The sequence below is a fragment of the Ochotona princeps genome, chromosome 11 (assembly GCF_030435755.1).
Source record: "Ochotona princeps isolate mOchPri1 chromosome 11, mOchPri1.hap1, whole genome shotgun sequence".
Classification (NCBI taxonomy): Eukaryota; Metazoa; Chordata; class Mammalia; order Lagomorpha; family Ochotonidae; genus Ochotona; species Ochotona princeps.
In genome coordinates this window covers 42,015,981-42,035,835 of record NC_080842.1, presented here as the reverse complement: position 1 = coordinate 42,035,835, position 19,855 = coordinate 42,015,981, and the positions used below count along the sequence as shown (strand labels likewise).

Sequence of the window (19,855 nt, the reverse complement as noted above, 5' to 3'; positions counted from 1 at the left end):
CTGTGCACCATGTAGGCTGAACAGAGGAGCTTCCAGCCGAGCTTCTCACATTGCCATGCTTTCCCTAAAACCACTTGTCAATAGGTTTGGTTCTGCCAGAGTCACTTCATGGGGCTCTGAGCACAGGAACTGTCCTGCTTGTTTGGGACCTGACCCAGGAGTGATTAGGGCAGGGAAACAGTGGCTTGGAGCACGAGAGTTAAAAAAATGAGGTGGGGAGATGTCTGGATTGGTGGGTTTGCATATGACAAGTGAGGTCTCAGTTCATAGTTAAGATTTTACTGTCTATAAGATTGAATGGCTTTGGGAGGGCAGTCCTTCAGGGTCAGTAAGTCCTCAAATGTCAAAGCATCAAGATGAAAAGACACTTTTAATACGGAAACCTTGGAACTAATTGTTTTACTTCTCTGAATCTCAGAAAATGGGTACATTAATAGGCATTCTTATGGGATTATTGTGGGGTTAAACGAAATGACATATATGGGAATGGTGTTGTGGCACAGTGGGATAAGGAACCACCTGGGAAACTAGTTTGTATCCCAGTTACTTTGCTTTTGATCCAGCTTCCTGTTAGTTTGCCTGGGAAAGCAGTGGAAGATAGCCAAGTCCTTGGACTCCTTCATCCATGTAGCAGACCTGGTTAGAGTTCCAGGCATCTGGTTTCAGCTTGGCCCAGCCTGCTGGTGCAGCCATTTGGGGAGTAAGACAATGGGTAGCATATCTGTCTCCCCCATCTCCCACCCTAATCTGTTTCTCCTTTCTCTGTAATTCTGCCTTTCAATTAATTAAATATTTTTTTATTTTTATTTGTTTTTATTAATTACATTGCATTATGTGGCACATTTTTATATGCACTGGGATTCCCCCAGCCCCTCCTCAAATCCTCCCCCCTACATGGCCTAGCGGCTAAAGTCCTTGTCTTGAACGCACCGGGATCCCATATGGGCGCCAGTTCTGGTCCTGGCAGCTCCACTTCCCATCCAGCTCCCTGCTTGTGGCCTGGGAAGGCAGTCGAGGATGGCCCAAGGCTTTGGGACCCTGCACCCATGTGGGAGACCTGGAAGAGGTTCCAGGTTCCCGGCTTCGGATTGGTGCAGCACTGACCATTGCGGTCACTTGGGGAGTGAATCATCAGACAGAGGATCTTCCTCTCTGTCTCTCCTCCTCTCTGTATATCTGACTTTGTAATAAAAATAAAATAAATCTTTAAAACAAAAACAAAAACAAATGAAGTGACAGACATAAAGTGTCTGCAGAACATCCCATGCATTGGGAACTTCAGTAACTAACTCCTTTTTGCTGTCTTCTGCCCTCAGAGTTTTCTTCCTAAAAGACAAAGGTCTAAGTGGAGGCTCCATGAAATACCCCTTCCCACAGATGAAAGGATGGAGGAAGATATCCAGGCCGCTGGGGATCATGGTATCATCCCCTGTCATTTCCTTGAGAACCCAAGCAAAGTAAAAGTACCCACAAAATTCACATGCAGTTCATGGGAGCAGACCAGATCTCATTCATCAGGCACCATAGGAACTAGAAAGAGCCAAAAATAATGAGTAAGACATATGGGAGATCAAGACCATGGGAAATGACATGGTGACAAGTTAAAGGAGAAGGCTAGGAGAGGGGTGCTGCATGGTGGCTGAGAAACTGATGTTTGAGATAAGTTCTCAGTAAGAAGGTGACATTGCAAAGCATGGATATTGGAGAAGAGGGTTTCCAGCCAGGAGATCAAGCAGGTGCTAACAGAGGCAGGAGTGTGCAGGGAGAGCAAAGGGGGCCTGAATGGAGACCTTGAGGCCAGGGAGGGAGAATGGGTTTGCGCTCACTTGAGCCAGAGCTGGCTGAAAGGTGGAGACCAGGAATTGTGAGGCAACACCTACAGCTCCTAGGCAGCCCCCACTGAAGGCCTGTGTGGGGCGCACAGCTTTTGCCCAGGTGGACATGGTGTATCAGCCTGTACAGGCAGGCCAGGCTCAGCCTCAAAGTCCCAGCCCCGATCCAGAAGTCTGAAGCAGCCTGGATTTGCTCTGTGTAGATTTGCTTCATGGTTGTTGGGCTTCTGCTGCAAGTCACTAGTCACTCTTCCTGAAGAGGGGGCACTTCTGTCTAGTAGGGTTACACATCACTGCTGCACCTTGTCAGATACCATCTCAGCTACACTCAAACTCAGGAGTGAAAGTGTGTCCTCCCTACCAGAGGCACTGAAAATCCTTGACCTCTGGCTATCTACCAGGTGTGAGAAGCTGCGTGGAAGGGTATCCTATGGCTTAATCACTGTGGCTGTTGCAGTGCTTATAGACAGCTGGGACAGAGTGAATGCAGGGAAACCCATTACAGGGACCTTTGATAATCCAGGCAGGGAAAATGTATGAGATGTCACTCCTCTGCAGTTGCCAGGATATTCAGCAAAAGGCCTTCTAGGGAAGCAGGGGTGGGACAAGTCAGTCCTCACCTTGGCATTGCTCCTTCTTACAGAGATGACCAGAGGACTGATCTGTATTAACCAAATTGATAAGAAAAATGATGTTCGGACTTGAACACTGCTTCATTCATTGGTGTGTGAGAATGAGAGACACACTTTCCTAATTATTAAAAAAAAATCTAAGGCTCAGATTCAGACAAAATTGTCTTTAAGTCGTAGTTCTACAAGTTTCCAACTGCTTGGTACAGAAAAATTGGATGGGAGCCTGTTTCCTCATCTTAAAAATCAGTCTATTAATCCAGCTAGAATACCAGGGATGAATAACTAAACTTGTCTATGTCACTTGCCTGGCTTGGAGTCTGGGTCCAGTAAAGGGGAGGCAATGTTAGGAATCAGCAGATGACATGGGTGATGAGTAGGGACTCTGAGCCCAAAGAGGACATTTCACAAAGACATGGCCTGGGGGTGGATCAGGCTGAGCTAGACTGCATCACCTGCTGGCGAATGCCAAGAGTGGAGGCAGACTATCTCAGACTGGGTCTGCACACCTGCTGGCATGCACAACACCCAGGGTTGGGAGCAGGCCTGGTAGGGGAACTTCAGGGACTGCCTTGCTGGGCCCCTGCCTCCACTAATGAGCCTGAGAGCTGGGACTGGGGGCAGATCAGGCTGGGCAAGGTGGTAGCACCAGTTGGCATACATATGGGCAGGGTCTGGGGTATGTCAGGCTGGACTGAGCAGTAGCACCCATGGGTGTGCATGAGAATCAGATGGGATGTGGTAGGGATCCAGCTAGGCCACAGTATATGTACACATGCAAAAACCAAGATTGGTGGCAGTCCTAGTGGGAGTTATTAGGGCTTACCACAACTAGACCACAGCACCTGCTAGTGTGCATGAAGACCAGACCTATGGTGGGCTGGATTGAGCTAGGCTGCAGCACCCATCAGTTCTTATGAGAGATGAGACTGGAGGCAGAACAGTCAGTTCTGCATCAACCTGTGTGTGTGTTGGCTGTTGCAGGTGACAGACCGAACCTGACCCTGCATTAGCTGATGCAAGCAAGAATCAAGTCTGAGGTCACCCCAAGTGAGGTTTCTTAAAGGATTCCTGAACTATATAGCTGTACTCAAACCCCAGCCACTGGGAAAATCACAATATATGTGGTCCAACCTTGGAGCACATGTGTCAGAACTGGACCTTCTCAGTTGCTGATGCTGTGCGTTGGTCAGCATGTCCAGATGTACACAAGTGACATCATCATGTTCACATGGGCCAGCAGAGGATGTCAAGTGCCTCATCGGAGGATAGAAAGTGAAACAAGTTGGACCACTGTCCTGGGCAGGTTTTGCAACATGTTCCTGAGTCTGTGCATGCACACTGCAGAGGACTTGGTCAATAGGCTTTGGATTTTCTTAACACTGGTGCAACAAAGGCGATGCTGTCTCAGAACCATCAAATCCATTCAAGTAACACTCTTAGAACACTCTTCCCCACGCTGGAATCTCTAAGGTGTCATCAGACAACCATCCCCCCATCCCCTGGTGCTGATGTAGTTTGACAGCAAGGAATGACCCTCTCTCTTTCCCTCTCTGCAGACATAGGAGAGAAAAAATGTGAAACATTTGTCTCATCTACGTTCCTCCATACCTGGACCCTCCCTACCTTAATTAGAAACCCACATGGGCATGCATCCCTCTTAATTATGTAAACAATATTTTAAAATTTTAAAAGGTAAAAAAAAAAAGTGAAGCCATGGCCAGACTATAACTACTGTTCCTCAGAAGCCACCTGGATAGTGGCCTAGCATTGAATGCCAGCTCTCTGCCAGCTCCCTACATTAAAAATCTTTTCCTTTAGCCAGAGTAACTGGTTGTGGCTTCCCCAAGACATCCCAATTCTCCCTTTATAGGGTGAAAATAGGCCACTCAGGTGAGCCTCGGGCTTGCTGCTACGTCATCAGCCCCGTGTATGCGTCAGGGTGAGGGTGAGGGCCATGGGATAGTGGATGATGTATCTTCTAGTTAAACCCCTCCTGGGGGTCAATTTGGAAGTGTCAGTGGTGACCTGAGCTTACTCCACAGGGAGACTTCTGATGGGGGCTGTGCCCTCTCCAAACACAGAGATGAGAGAGGAGATGGGTATAATCCATGAGTCTGGGGAGTGGAGGCGGCACTCAAGCCAGAGTGTTCAGCAGGAAGTGATTATGACTGTGTTTGAAGTCTAAGTTTTACGAGATTGCTTTCACATTTGCAAGTGAAATAGAATTCTGACTGGTAACCACATAGGACTGTAATTCTGAAAATAATTCAGGCTGGTGGGCACAGGGTGCACACAGAATTCTGGCTGATCGCTAGGCCGCACACATGCATCTGTGGAATGTGGAGGAGGACCCTCTGGGGCCAGGCCCTCTTGCTTTTCATAGATATCCATCAGGCTTGTCACAAAAGATAGTTACTCCTAACTGGGGTGGGAGTAATGGGGTTTCATTTTCATCCGAGTCTCTTCTTTCCCTTAAAAAGCGGCTTAAGTACAGGCACACATACAGAGCACAAAATGATCGTTTATTCAAAAGATAAGAAAGCAAGCACATTTACACATATGGCCATAAATAGAGGGGACCAGAGAGAGAAGGGGATGGGAGAAGGGAGGTAGGGCAAGGAGGACACCCTCAGCACCTTCTCTTGTCCTTGTCTCCACAGAGAAGAGACCAAGCAACCCTCACCCCAGTGCCTCCTTTTATGGGTAATGTGGTCACCTGGGAGATTTATGGGTGCTTCCATAACCTTCTGTGTGAAACTTAGAGTATGTATTTATATGGCAACCCTTCCCCAGGTTCCAGATCACAGTATCCTGGGAATGGGTGTGTTCTCACAGACAGGTAGGATAGAATTAAATGAAGCAGGGCCTTGTGGTTTCTGAACTCCAGTTCAGTGAGCCTTCTTAGCACATGTCACTTATCAGCTGTGTGGTATAGTGTAATGTGATGTGGTGTGGTGTAGTTGAGTGGGGTATGATGTGGTGGGGAGAGGTGGTATTTGGGGTGATGTAGTGTGCTGTGATGTGGTGTGTAGTATGCTAGAGTGGGGTGATGTGTGTGCTGATAAAAGCTCACCCACCAACACTGAGCAGGACCAAGGAGAGCCCTTGTTTGTTGCCTTGCCAATTTCTATGGTGTCAGTATTCTCAGGTGACTGTCTAGCCTCAAACATGACATGCACGACTCTACAAAAGTTCCAAAATGTCAATAGCAGTCAGCTCCAGTGAATAGTCCCAGGCTTCTGTGTCAGCTCTCACACTTACCAGCAATGTGACCTTGGCCTGGCTGGTAGAAGGCAGCCACAGTGCTCACTGCCCTTTTCTCCTTGGCTGCCTTGGAAAGTTGCTCCATGAAATGCCCCCCTCATGGCACCACCTGCATGGTGACAGGACAAGAGACGGCAGCTTCTGCCTAGAGAAGGGTGCACACAACTGCCTTAGCTTTTCCTGGAAACATTCCCAAGGAGAGCCTGGGCTGCCTCAATGTGTAGGATGATAGAGGGCACTGTGCTGCGTACAAAGGAAAGATTGTGGTCTAAAAGGAGATTAGTAGGGGGAAATACAGAGCCGGCATGTAGAGCAAGTGGTGCTCCTGCAAACACAGACATCCCAGGCAGAGAGAAAGAAGATGGGCTGGAGATGGGTAGGTGCTGTCCTTGACTGGCAAGGACTGTTTGGTGGGGGGCAGTCCATCAGGGGTGGTATCACACGAATTGGGTGAGCATGCAGTGTTGGGAAATGGTTCTGACCACCTGCAAGCTTCCTCACTGCAGGTTGACTTTCTTCCACTTATAAAATGGTAAAGTAAGCCCAGCAGGAAAAGGCCATCATGAAGAGTTCAAGCGAGACAAGAGAGGTAGTGACAGGATGTGAAGGACAGAGTGGTCCCTAATACCTGATGTCTCTCAGAGTCCACAGGAGGGCATCCCAGGCCCAGTTCTCCGAATGTTTCACTTGGAACATGATGGTCATTCAGTGAGGGTCCCTTAGTTGGGGTCGGGAGCTCAGCACTATAGGGTGGGAGAACAGGGTGGCAATTGGCCTGCCCTCAGGCAGGTTGACAGAAAGGAGGAATGGCAGCAGGAGAGGGTGTAGGGTTTAGCTGCCCCACTATGCAAGGGGGCAGAGGCTGCCCTGAGCAGCCATGCTGAGTAAGAGAGGTTGAGGAGACTCCGAGGAAAGAGACGAGGAGCTGGGAGCTGGAGGGCCACATTCAGCAGTCTTCCACTGCAGCTCATGCCATCTACCTCGCACTCCTCCAGCTCCCAAGCACATGTTTTCCCTGTGCGCAATGAAACAGTGGCCTGGTTGCTCTATGGCAGAGGGTGGGCAACATAGCCGGCTTGGGCCTACCTTTGCATAGCCTGCTCTGCGCTCTCCACGGCCACTCCTGCTCTGAGGTGGTTGTTCACTGTTTCTGGTGACCTGTAGCTTCCCAGAGCACTCTGATCCCATGTGCTGCATACCCCCTGGGGATATTTCTGGCCATCCTGCTGCCTCCTTTGGGCTCCCTTTCCCAGGATGTTGCAGAACTCCCCACACACTGGCCATTGGTACAGCTCATCCCTGGTAGAGCCTGAGTCTCAGCCCTGCCTTCTTGTCTGATCACAGCCTCCCTGCCTCGCTGTAACAGCCAGGGCTGGAGACTGCTTCAGCCTACCTGCTGCATCACACCCTCTACTCCTCCCTTTGTCTGCTCCTCAAGATTTGGAGCCCACCCTTCCCCAGATACCCTGTCATCTTGCTTCTCACTCTCGGGGAACACTCATGCTCCCATTCTTTGCTTTGTTTCTCAAATGGCAACAGCTCAACTGACAGTTACCCAGGCACATTGCACTGAGACCATTCAACTGGACCTTCCCTGATAACCTTCCCTTGTGCTCCATCCTCTCCATTGGCCATAAAATGTGACCATCCTTTTGAAATTTCAGTACCTGGGGCCTGTGATGGGAGACTGAAGGCCTCTCTCCATGTCTTTGTCAGGGAGGGACCCTCAGGAGGCTTTAGGTCAGCGGCTCCCTGGCACACATAGGATTTGCCTGTCTCCATCTCAGATCAGCAGGCAGGCTGCAAGCCCTGCCTCCCGACTTGCCCTGGAGAAAGCGAGTAAGCTGTGAAGGTCGCTGCCTGGACTTGTCACTGGCATGCATCAAATGTTTCATATTTCTCAGGGTGGGTTTTGGGATGCTGGATGTGAGCAGGCTGTGGGTGGTGGGGGATCCTGAATACTCCCAGGCCTGTTCTGGAGATACATGGAGGGCCTCCGTGGTTGCTGCAGTGGGCTGGGGGATTGCCTGCTGAGTAGAACCCATTGCCTTTTACATCAACCTCAAGTAAGGCAGGAAATCTTCCAGGTGAGCCCACTGCAGAGGGGGAAATGCCAGCACATCTCCCCTCAGTCATGGACCACACTGCAGGCTCCTGGGGAGTAATGGTGCACCAGTGCTAAAGTAACTGCAGTCCACTGGATGGCCATCACCCCTTTCCTGGTGGTTTCAGGAAGGCCAAATTGAATTCAGTTTTGCTTTTGGTTCAATCCTGAAGGATAGGTCTCTGTTTTCTGCAGCCACCACACTTCCTGTCCACTCTCAGTCTTTTGCAGCTTTCATTTCTTTCCCTCACTGGGGCCAGCAACAGGGGCACGGTTGGTGAAGTGCGCGCTCTCAAGACCAACAGAGTCATGCTCTGAGTTTGAATCCTGCTTCAGCCTCATGGCAGGTGTACACCCTGGGAAAGGGTCTTTAATTTTGTTATCAAAAATATGGGATTAGGTAGAGCACTATGTTGACACCATAGACTGGACTGTTTTAGCAATCAATGACATTTATCTTCTTACCACCCTGGAGGCCAGAAGTCCCAGATGGAAGTGAGTGTGGACAGGGTTGGTTTGCCCTAAGGTCTCTGTAACTTGTAAATACTGTCTCCTCCCTGTGTTCTCACATGTTCTCCTGTCGGTGTCTGCATCTTTATCGCCTCATAAGGCCAGCAGCTGTGTATCATTAAGACCCACCCAAGGACATCATGGGGACGCAGTGACCTCTTTAAAAAGCCTCTCTTTAAATACAGGTTCACTTGGAGGTCCAGGGGCTGGGACTTCAGTGCAGCAACTTTGGGAAAGGGAAGCTATTCGGCCCAGCAGGTACCTGCTTTAAGACAATGCATGTGGAATGCTTAGTGACCCATGCCTATGTTCTCTGTGACAGCAGAGGGCATTGGCAGGGGCACTTAGAGCAAAGGATTACATCTTCTCGCCAAGCCCTTCATCCCATACCCCAACGGAGTCCCAAGAATGAGCCAGCCCTACCCAGGCACCCACCCCTAAGGAGTTGCTTTTACAGTTCCTGTGGGCTTGTTGAGGACACAGGCCTTAATCAGAGAGAAGATGGGGAAGTGACCAAGCATAGTAATGTGGGTCCAGACAAGTTCATTTGGGCAGGCTGCATGCAAGTCTGTCTGATGCTCACACCATTGGTTCTTTTTTTTTTTTTTTAAGATTTTATTATTATTGGAAAGCCGGATATACAGAGAGGAGGAGAGACAGAGAGGAAGATCCTCCATCCACTGGTTCACTCCCCGAGTGAGCCGCAACGGGCCGGTGCGCGCCAATCCGAAGCTGGGAACCAGGAACTTCTTCCGGGTCTCCCATGCGGGTGCAGGGTCCCAAAGCCTTGGGCCGTCCTCGACTGCTCTCCCAGGCCACAAGCAGGGAGCTGGATGGGAAGTGGAGCTGCCGGGACTAGAACCAGCGCCCATATGGGATCCCGGGGCTTTCAAGGCGAGGACTTTAGCCGCTAGGCCACGCCGCCGGGCCCACACCATTGGTTCTTGAACCCTCCACGGCAAGGATCACCTCTCAGTTGAGTGTCCAGGAAGAAGACCATCTCCCAAATAGGATTGTCAAATGGCTGTGGTTCTTCTGGTCTCTTCCTTGGGGTGGATTCAGCACTCTAGCAGTAAAACTATGGATCAAAAACCTCTGCCCAGAACCTGGGGGTAAATGGGAAGTTCTTTAGTGAGGTGGTGAGCCAGACAATGGGTTTTGACCACTGCCAGACAATGTCTGCTTTTGGGTCACCCCGTCCATGTTGCTGACAGTGAGAGGGGGATAGGCAGGCCTCTGCCCACCATTCTGGCATACAAACCTACTGGCAGAAGGGCCCCTTTTCCTTTCTCCCAGCCTCCCAATTTCTGATCCATCTGCTTCCTGTGAGTGAATAGGTTGGAGTGCATGATCTGGGAAGCTCCCTGCAATGCAAAATGTGATGATTTATAGCTTTGCCAAGTCAGGGGTAGCTAAGACAGAGACAGAGAATTGGGGCTGGTCAGCCTGGACATCAGCTGGTCAGCTTGTCTTCCATGTAATCAGTTCCCAAGTCTACTTTGTAATTTAGCAGTGCTATTTCTAATACCTGGGAGTACTTGAACTGTGCCATGGAGAGAAATTACCAAAACCCCTACCAAGAACCAAGACAGTGTCAGATCAGCTGAGACAAGAGTGATTTTAGCAACATCTTTGTGTATGATGAGACAAGAACAGAGCACAAGTCCATTTTAAAACCACAATGATGGCTCAAAAAACAACATAATGACCCAGAGGGTGGAAAAGTAAAGGAGGATTGTAGTGTGCTTTATAATTCTGGTTTATATGCCTTTGAATCCCTATTTATTTGCTTTTTAAAAAAAGATTTGTATATTTTTATTACAAAGTCAGATATTCAGAGAGGAAGATCTTCCGTCCGATGATTCACTCCCCAAGTGACCGCAACGGCTGGTGCTATGCCAATCTGGAGCCAGGAACCAGTAACCAGTAACTTTTCCAGGTCTCCCACACGGGTGCAGTATCTCAAGACTTTGGGCCGTCCTTGACTGCTTTCCCAGGCCACAAGCAGGGAGCTGGATGGGAAGTGGAGTGCTGGGATTAGAACCAGTGCCCATATGGGATCCTGGCATGTTCAAGACAACGACTTTAGTCGCTAGGCCACACCCTGGGCCCCCTTATTTGCTTTTGATATGAATGAGGGTAATGTCACAACACAAGAAGCAGGGAGGTCAGGACAGTGAAAACTGTGGACTGTTCCACCGGTGCATCTGCCATCTTTTCAGAAGCACCTTCAGAACTAGACCAAATGAGACAAAATCCAACAAAAGCTGAACTTCCTTCTGCTGTATGAGCTCAGCACTGATGCTTTTCTAAGGGCAAAATAATAAGAAAAAGAATAGATTATATTAAGGGAACACAAAAATCAAGCCTTCTTCCCATCCAGCACTTGCAGAATTCCCCTGTACTTACAAAAGGACTAGAAACATTTATCACATACATCACCATCAACACATCAAAGAGTTCAGGAGAGGGTGTTTGGAACAGTGGTTAAGATACCACTGAGAGGGCCTGGTACAATGGCCCAGTGGCTAAATCCTCACTTTGCATACACCAGGATCCCATGGGGCACTGGTTGTGCTCTGGCTGCTCCACTTCCCATCCAGCTCCCTGCTTCTGGCCTGAGAAGCAGTAGAGGATGGACCAATGTCTTGGGACCCTGCAATCACATGGGAGACCTGGAAGAAGCTCCTGGCCCCTGGCTTCAGACCAGCTTAGCTCTGGCCATTACAGTGGAGCTGAACCAACGGATAGAAGATCTTTCTCTGACTCTCCTCTCTGTGTAAATCTTTCAATTTAAAACAAAACAAATCTTTTTTAAAAAGGACCTCACTTAGACATCCTACTTATGATTCCAGCTTCCAGTGCACAGCCCAAGAGATAGCAGGTACTAGCTCAAGTAGTTGGATTCTTGTTGTCCAAGTGGGAAACCCGAATTGAGTTCCTGGCTCTTGGCTTGGCCCATTCCTGGCTGTTGTGGGCATTTTGGAAGTGAACCAGGAGATGGAAGATTTCTTGCTTGTCTTTCTACCTTTATAATAAAATATAAATCTGAAAAAAGGAGAGAGTTTAGCTAAAGACTGGTAATTGCAAGGATGCTTAAAAGGAACTTTCTGAGGGTGGCCATTGTTGGGAATAAAACAAATATGAGGCTGTTGTTTCACATTCTGTTCCCTCTGGAAAGCCGCAGCTTGCCTCATGTTAATCCTAAAAGGACCCAGCCCCTGCTCATCTTCTCTCAGGACTACATGAACACAGATGGGCTCTAAAAGGTTAGCTGATCAAAAGGCGTGGCCTTGCAGACTTAGGTAAAATGTCCTGTGAGCACCACAAGCAAGGCATTGTGTTTAGAACTTTCCAGAGAAGTAAGAGGAAACATGCCATCCTTGCTCATTAGGTGTCTGGCAGCTGGATTTCCACAGGAAGTTAGGCTCAAGTTTCATTTTCCCTGTTTGTTTTGATTCTCAGTTTTTAGATAACAAAAGCAACACATACTCCTTGGTGACTGTTTACTCTGGAGGTGTTTTCTATGCTTTGCTAATGTACTGGGTGGTTATATCATCATAGGATACAATTGTTTAAACTGAGTCCCTCAGTGTCAACTTGAGATAAGGGGATTAGCGGGTATGTGTTGTGAGGCAGGTGAGCAAGAGCATCTCCTGGGGCGAGTGTCAAGTGGCAGGATTCTGAGCCTCTGTGGAGTTTGGGTCAGGTCAGGGAAATGGGCAGGAAGCCAGGAAAGACACACAGAAGGCTGGAGGTCTAGGGAAGTTTCCTGAATCTCTTGATCTGACCCTTGAACATGATCAATAACATGACTAGGTAACTCTGATCAGTCAGAAAGAATGTGGTTATGGGAAGGAAAGGAATTGGGTAAGGAGATTGTTACCAGTGGGTGAACAGGCATGATTCTAGTTGCCTTCATGTGATGACTTTTTAGGGAAAGGGGCCAAGTAAAGAGGCACTAGATAGAGTGGAAATTACCCATGAGTAGGAAAGGGATAACAAGGGTGATCTTACTTGAGGAGACAACTGTAAGACAATGCTTGGTTAATGACTGCTTGTCTCGGGTAATTTTGGAAAGAGTCCAGTAACTACTGGTGGTGTTTCATTGGGCATAGTTATAAAAATCCAGTAGGCAGAGTTAGAAACAAAATTGTTCTATGGTGGTTGCTAAGACTTGGGATCCAATACACTCAGCCTCTTTAGAACTTGGCATTCTGCAGGAAATGTGGTGCTGAGGCCTTAGAAGGGTCACCAATGGGGCCTGAAGCAATGGCTCAATGGCTAAATTCTCACCTTGCATGTGCCAGGATCCATATGGGCACTGGTTTGTGTCCCAGCTGCTCCACTTCCCTTCCAGCTCCCTGATTGTGGCCTGGGAAAGCATGAGAGGATGGCTCAAAGCCTTGGGACCCTGTACCCGTACAGAGTACCTGGAAGAGCTCCTCGTGTGGGTTTGGATTGGCTTAGCTTTGGCCATTAAAGAAAGAAAAGAGAAGGGGAGGGAAGGGAAGGGAAGAGAAGAGAAAGAAGGAAGGAAGAAACAAAGGAAAGAAGGAAGGAAGGAAGGAAGGAAGGAAGGAAGGAAGGAAGGAAGAAATAGAGAAAAGATAGATCACCAAACCAGAAAGAGGAAGAGGCATGTCCCAAGCATGAGCAAGTGGTATTAAATTTGGAGGGAAGCCAGAGAAGGATGGCCGTATGAGACAAGGTCTAAGAGAACTGGGAGCAGTAGTGGGTTGGGAGAAACAATAAGGGTGAGGAGAGGTGCAGAGAAACCAGAGGGAATGGTAGAGGTGACTGGCTGAGAAGGAAGGATAAGCCAGAGGGTGGCTGTAGGTGGTAGACCAGGAAGGAGTCAAACGGACAAGGTGCTCATTCAGGCTCCTGGCAGGGGGCAGGGGGAGGGCACAATGTCCCCGGTACCTTCTCAGAAGAGTAATTGTGAAATTTGGCCAATGAAGCTATCAGCCTAAGGAGCCACCGGGACTCCCAAGTGCCATTCCTGATGGTGTGTTTCTTCCTCCCTCCTCTAGATCGCCGCTTGCCTGGGCATCTCCTCAGCCGGCAACCCCGTCCGTGCCTCGCGCGGTTGATGTGCCAAGATTTTGACTGTGTGGGTTTGTGTCTTTCCGGCAGGTGTCTCCTCTGTGACTTCCCTGATGTCCCTGGCTTGGGTGCTAGCCTCCTATCACAAGCTGCTGCGGGACTCCAGGGACGACAAGAAGAGCATGAGCTACCGAGGCGCCCTCATCCACCTCTTCTGGCGCCTCTTCACCATCTCATCCCGAGTTATCTCTTTTGCCCTCTTTGCTTCCATCTTCCAGCTCTACTTCGGGATCTTCGTGGTGGTCCACTGGTGCGCCATGGCCTTCTGGATCATCCATGGCGGAACAGACTTCTGCATGTCCAAGTGGGAGGAGATCCTCTTCAACATGGTGGTAGGGATTGTGTACATTTTCTGCTGGTTTAACGTCAAGGAAGGGCGGACTCGATATCGAATGTTTGCATATTATACGATAGTCTTGACGGAGAATGCTGCCTTGACGTTCCTTTGGTATTTTTACAGAAACCCGGAGACCACTGACTCCTATGCGGTGCCAGCACTGTGTTGTGTCTTCATTAGCTTTGTGGCTGGGATTGTACTGATGCTCTTATATTACGGTTTGCTGCATCCCATGGGGCCGCGAGCTAAGATCTTTGCCAGCTCCTGTTGTGCCGAGCTGCTCTGGGGCATCCCTTTGCCCCCCGATGTTGAGCCCATGGCACCTCAGACCCCTGGGTACCGGGGGACCCAGGTCACGCCCACCAGAGCCGTAACGGAACAACAGGAAGATGTCACGGCTGATACTTGCTTGCCCGTGTTCCAAGTGAGACCCATGGGGCCCTTGACCCCGTCGGGGCGTCCTTATCCAGAAGGGCCCCTCATTAAGATTGACATGCCAAGAAAGCGATACCCAGCATGGGATGCTCACTTTGTAGACAGGAGGTTGAGAAGGACTATTAATATCCTACAGTATGTCACTCCCACTGCAGTAGGCATTCGATATCGAGATGGACCGCTCCTCTATGAGTTGCTACAGTATGAGTCTTCCCTCTGAGAGCATCTTGACCCAAGTTGAGAAAGGGACCTTAAGTTTGGTTTGCGGTCAACACCGCTTGCAAGAAATATAACCCTCCCCCCGACCCCCCAGTACACAGAACCACCAACACCACCAACACCACCACCACCAACACCGCCACTAACAACAGACAACAACAAAATTAATAAGTCACCACCCCTTCAGATAAGCTTTCTTTCCAGTCACTGTATGTATACAAAGATATTCTCTATGTTTTGTAAGTAAAAACTAAAAGAAAACCTTTCTTTTATTTTCTACACATAAGAAACAGTATTGAAAAAAATCCCACACTCTGGTTCATTGAGTGGAGAAGGAGGAGGTGTCTCCACTCCAAAAGAAAAAAACACAGTTTTATACCTTACACCAAGTGTAGATCATTTCTGGGATTGGTGCTGATTGAAAGAACAAAACAAAACAAAACAAAACAAACACAAACAAACAAACCTTCAACTGCCTTATGCCCTTAGGTGCTGAGTTTCATTAAGTACTGTCACGTTTTCTCATGCAAAACTCCCGGTGACTTTCACACCAGGAGAGGGAAAATTAAACAATCAAATGAGCTAAATCTTAGAAACACAAAACAACCAACCAATACAACACGAAACACTCGTTCTTCCTATCTAATTATTTGTATTGAAGACAACAAATTTACCAAAAGCAAAGGCATAAAAACCCCTTCCTCTTTCAGTTTCTCTTGCCCTGTCTCCTGCCCCTTCCTCTAGGCAGGAAAAGCCTTCTAGAAGCTGTAGGGCTGTTTGGAACTCAAATGGCTGGAAAAACCTCTTGAAGGCTGACTATGTGCCATTTTAGCATTCACTTAGTGAGAATCATATTTGTTTTGCTAATGAAAAGCAAAACTAAACCACACCAAAAGCCACCCCCATAATTGGGTAAGGATAGGAAATTCTAAAGCAAATCAAAGAGGATTTTCATATGTAATCAAAAAGAATCAGTAATAATAAAACTCAGCATAGTAGCAAAAAGAATGACATCAGTTTAAAGGCACAATACTAAATAATTAGTGACTGGCAACAGTGATCTGTTTGATCATTTTAAGGCTGTGAATGGGATACATTGATCCAATATGATATTGTTTAGGGCCTCTGCTGTCTCCATTTGGTGGGAAGCCTTAAATTGATCTGGAAAGAATTCATTTTTCATTTGTGCTTTTTAAAACAACAACACAAAGAGGAAAACTAGAATATATACATAGATCTATAAAAAATCAAATTGTAATAACTGACCCATTTCAAAGACTGTTTGGTGCTTCTGTCTTTCACCATTGTGGTTGGCTGAAAAATCTTTCAGCTCACCTGGTGCATCTGGGTTGAATGGGGAATTGTGTGTGTGTGTGTGTGTGTGTATGTGTGTGTTATGTGTGTTTGTGTTCTTGTGTGTGTCCATAGCACACATGTACATGTGTGTATATGCGTGTTTCTGCTGCAAGGTCTTGCCAGAAATATACAAAACTGGTTACTGGTTATGGCTTGGATGCAGTGCCGTGTGTGGGACTGGGAGCTGGGGCTGGTGGGGGTGGAGTGGGGTGGATGGGCTAGTGCCTGCCTGGAGTCCCTGTAGAGAGAGCAAGACACACCAGCAGCCCATTGTGGGTCTTAGAGTCTGTGTTGTCTAGCTGAGGATTTGATTCAACTGTTTATTTTCTCATTGTACCATGTTGAATTTCTGGAGGTGTTGCAAGTATCTTCAGTCTTTTAAAATTTTTGATTTTTCAAAATATTGCTCCTTTAAAGAAGATTTTTATCCTAGGGGCATCATTTCAGTTCCATCGTATATCTACTTGGGCACAAAACAAACAAACAAAAAAAAACAAAAAAAAAGGAAAAGAAAAAAAATCACCACAAAAAAGGATATAAATAAATAAATAAATAAATAAAAATAAATATATATATAAATATATATATATACACACACACAATATTTTTAAGTAAATACTGTTAGTCTCTGTTGCGTGTAGCTGCGGTTTTCTTTTCCTCTTAAATTCCAGATATAACTATTTAGGGTGCAAAACCTCAAATTGAACTATTCTTAAGAGAAGTTCAAAAATTGAGGAACTATTTTTGTGCATTTGTGGGATTTAAAAATTATGATTGTTTAAAGAGGCTTCTCCTTCCTACCCAATTCATTATTTATCTAAATCCCTAAAAACCTCAATCGGTTGTAAAATCGGTTGTAAATTCTGTGTTTGAACCACCTTGACTTCGTGCATGATCACGTAGCTTTGTAGCACATCCTCTCCCTCCCTGACTCAGGTGCTCCTTGAAGTCCTCCCTGGTGGGAAGAAAGAAGTGGAGGAGCCCGTTGTCCCCACCCCACCCCAAACTGGAAAGCTCAACAGACCGGGGCACACTCAGTGAGGAGGGCTGCCTCTTTCCCCATCCTAGCACAGACCTGTGAGCCACTTAGGAGCTGTTTGGGAGTGGCAGTCCCATAATGGGTGCTTCCTTAACTGTGTCTTCTTCCCGCTCTGCTGTCTCTGGAGCACCCAAGTACTCTGCTGCGACTAGAGAAGGTGAGGCCATTTGAGGAGGGGCCAGCCCCTTGCGCTCATTGGGGTCCCAGCCCTTGTCTGCCTCAGGCCTGGGGCTCTGCCAGCATCCATCTCTTGAGCAGTTTTCTCCACATTCTCTGCCACGTGTCCTCTTAAGGGCATCTGGCACTTCAGCTCCATGTCTGTTCTTGGATGCATTTCCTTTTGCTTTCTTGCTTCAGCACTGTGATCAGCTCAGATTTGTGACCTGTTTCATTGTTCCGAATCTGGTGCACACACACATATGCATATATATGTGTGTGCACACATGTATGTGTTCACATTTACTTGGAAGTCTGCTCATGTTGACCTGGAGCCCTTCAAGTTGGGATGGCAGTGTCCAGCTCAGGGAAGGCCTCCTGGGGCATCATTCCCTAGGAACTAAGGAGAAGGGCCCAGGAGACCCTATCAATCCTTTCTTTCAACTCTTGGTGGACTCCATTCCAGGCAGCACATGCTTCCTTTGAAGTGGTCTACCCTTGCCCTCACCTGAACCCCTCCACCCTGCTTATACCAGTCTGAATAATGCAGGTGAAGATGTGTGTGTGTGAGAAGCTGCAGGGAGAGCCACTTTTGCTGAGATAAGAAAAGGAGGGCAGAAAGCAACAAGGAGAAGAGAGAGCCTAGAACACATAAAGGCAGTAACCAGACTCTCGTGGTGTTGGCCTCTGGCACCCTGCACCTGTTCAGTCAAGACAAAACTGTTGTCTAAGCTGCCCCAGGCTACTCCCCTGGAGTCTTCTCTCCACCTCTCCCTTGCCAGTGACCACTCGCTTTAGTGAACTGCAGACAGCCAGCTGCCCTGGGACTCACACACATGTTCACTGCTCTGTCTCCCTCACTGATAGCACTGAGCCTGAAAACCTAGATCTTTAAGGCCACCCTGTGGAAGACTCACTCTGCACCAGGGAGATGTGGTGACCTCATCTGCTATTTTCCTGGGCCTTCAACCCCCTTCCCCTCCAAAACAAGGGCCAACAGCGAGACCCTAGCCCATTCTGTTCAGGCTGCCTACCAGCCTACAATGCTTTTTGAAGAGGTAGCTCTGAACCCATTTCTTCTCCAAGGTCTCCTAATAAAAATAAGCAATTACCAGTATTTAGTGATGGTAAGAAAAGAGTCTGTTGGTAACAGGAGTTCTAGAAGAAAGTAAGGTATTCGCCTTTCTTCCTGTTTTGCTCCCACATCACATGTCCCCACACATATCCATATTTCATTTCTGTAGTGGAGTAGAAAACTCAGCTCTTTTCATTCTCATACACATTAGGGCTTAGGCAGGGGAGGAGTACCCAAATATGGCTGTCTGTGTAGCCTTGTTCCTGTAAGCACTGCCCACCTTGCTTGGGGAGCTCTGTGTTTTCTCCCTGTCTGGAGGGAAGCCTCATTCTGTATGAGTGAGGCATCTCAAGTTCACTGTCACCAGCTTGGGACACCAAGCTGGAGACTTCATGTGCCCAAAGGCCCTGAGACCCTCAGATAGGGCACCTATAGACTTTCCTCCCCGCAAAGCATTTCATATATCAAACCCACTCCTGTACTCTGCCCAGGAGGGTGTCCCCTTGCTCAGCAGGATCACACTCATCCTGAATTAGGTAGCAAGGGTGCCATGGAGCACACATTTACTCCAAGCAGATAGGGAACCAGAATGGAACTGGCCTAATTGTCCTGGAATGGCCCATACTGACTAAATGGCAATGTCTCAGTCAAGGTGTAAAACATTTCTCTGTGGTCTGGGGTTCCCTATAACCCCTCCTCAGGCCCAGAAGCATCTGTGACGCTGTGGTCCCTGTGGCTCTAACCCAAAGCTTCTACAGCCACAGTCCCTTGAGTTCCACGGTGGCTAACAGAGCAGATCCTGTCTAGCTGGTGACCAGATCACCCAGAAAGCAAAATCTTCTGATTTTGTTTTAAAGCACCAAACAACATAATTTTGTCCATTCTCCTTCCATCTGCCTCTGGTCATGGGGCAGAAGAAGAGGTTTCTGGTGCTGATCTTATTTCAAGCAGCTCTGCAATGGGCACAGCCTCTGTTAGTCTCCAGGTAGACTTCCTTCACAATCTCTACATGCCTGCTAGGGAACCTGCATGTTCCTCTCCCATCTGCTGCTTGCGCACAGCAAGTCTGTAACAAGCCCCAAACTGCAATGCCTCCAGATGCGAGCAAGATTCCATGTGCCCATCACCTAAGGCAGGCTACACAGGCTCAGTCTCTGGTATGGAAAAACAGGTCAGATCCTCAGAGGCTATGAAGCTGGGGTGCATTTTGCAGATCCCTGCCCTCATGCTCCTGGTTCTGCCAAGGACTGTGGGGGAGGTGGTCACCTATCCCATTCATTTGGCCCACCCACACAGTGCCATTTTTGCTGCCAAGGAAAGCTGTTACCTCTTAGCGAGAGTCCTTTCAGACTTTGTGTGCGTGCTGACAGGTGTTCTGGATAGGGTCCTCTTGGGTGTACTTATTTGATTTTCTGATCAAGAAGGCAAACCCGTTATTTCTTTGCCAAACTGAAAAACACTAAAAGAACAGGACCAGATTTGGTTGTAGGAGGAGTGGAATTTAACTTTGGAGAGTGTAATGGGAAGAGAGATCCCTGCAATTAATTTCATCCAGACCCAGGTGACATTCTCAGTGTGGGCTAGAAAAATTGCCAGGGAGACCTGGAAGAACTCCAGGAAGACCTAGAATAGGCCACATAAGAATGCAGGGGCAGGAAGGACACAGGGATTTGCCAACCTGACAAATACACACCGAGTGTTTGACTATGTAGGACAGCCCTCCTCATAAAACATCACGCAGGCATCATAACGGAAATGGACTTAGGTCAAGTCTGCTCCTCTCCAAG

At 48.0% G+C, this 19,855-nt stretch overlaps 1 protein-coding gene across 1 annotated transcript in view; it reads left to right on the top strand.

The window, feature by feature from the left end:
* XKR6 (XK related 6) overlaps positions 1 to 16,274 on the top strand; it is a 266,429-nt gene extending 250,155 nt beyond the window's left edge. The window contains exon 3 of the mRNA XM_058670093.1: positions 13,482 to 16,274. Within this exon, the coding sequence (XP_058526076.1) occupies positions 13,482 to 14,443 (962 nt within the window). The 3' untranslated portion in view covers positions 14,444 to 16,274. The remainder of the gene's footprint in view (positions 1 to 13,481) is intronic.
* Positions 16,275 to 19,855: the final 3,581 nt, after the last annotated feature.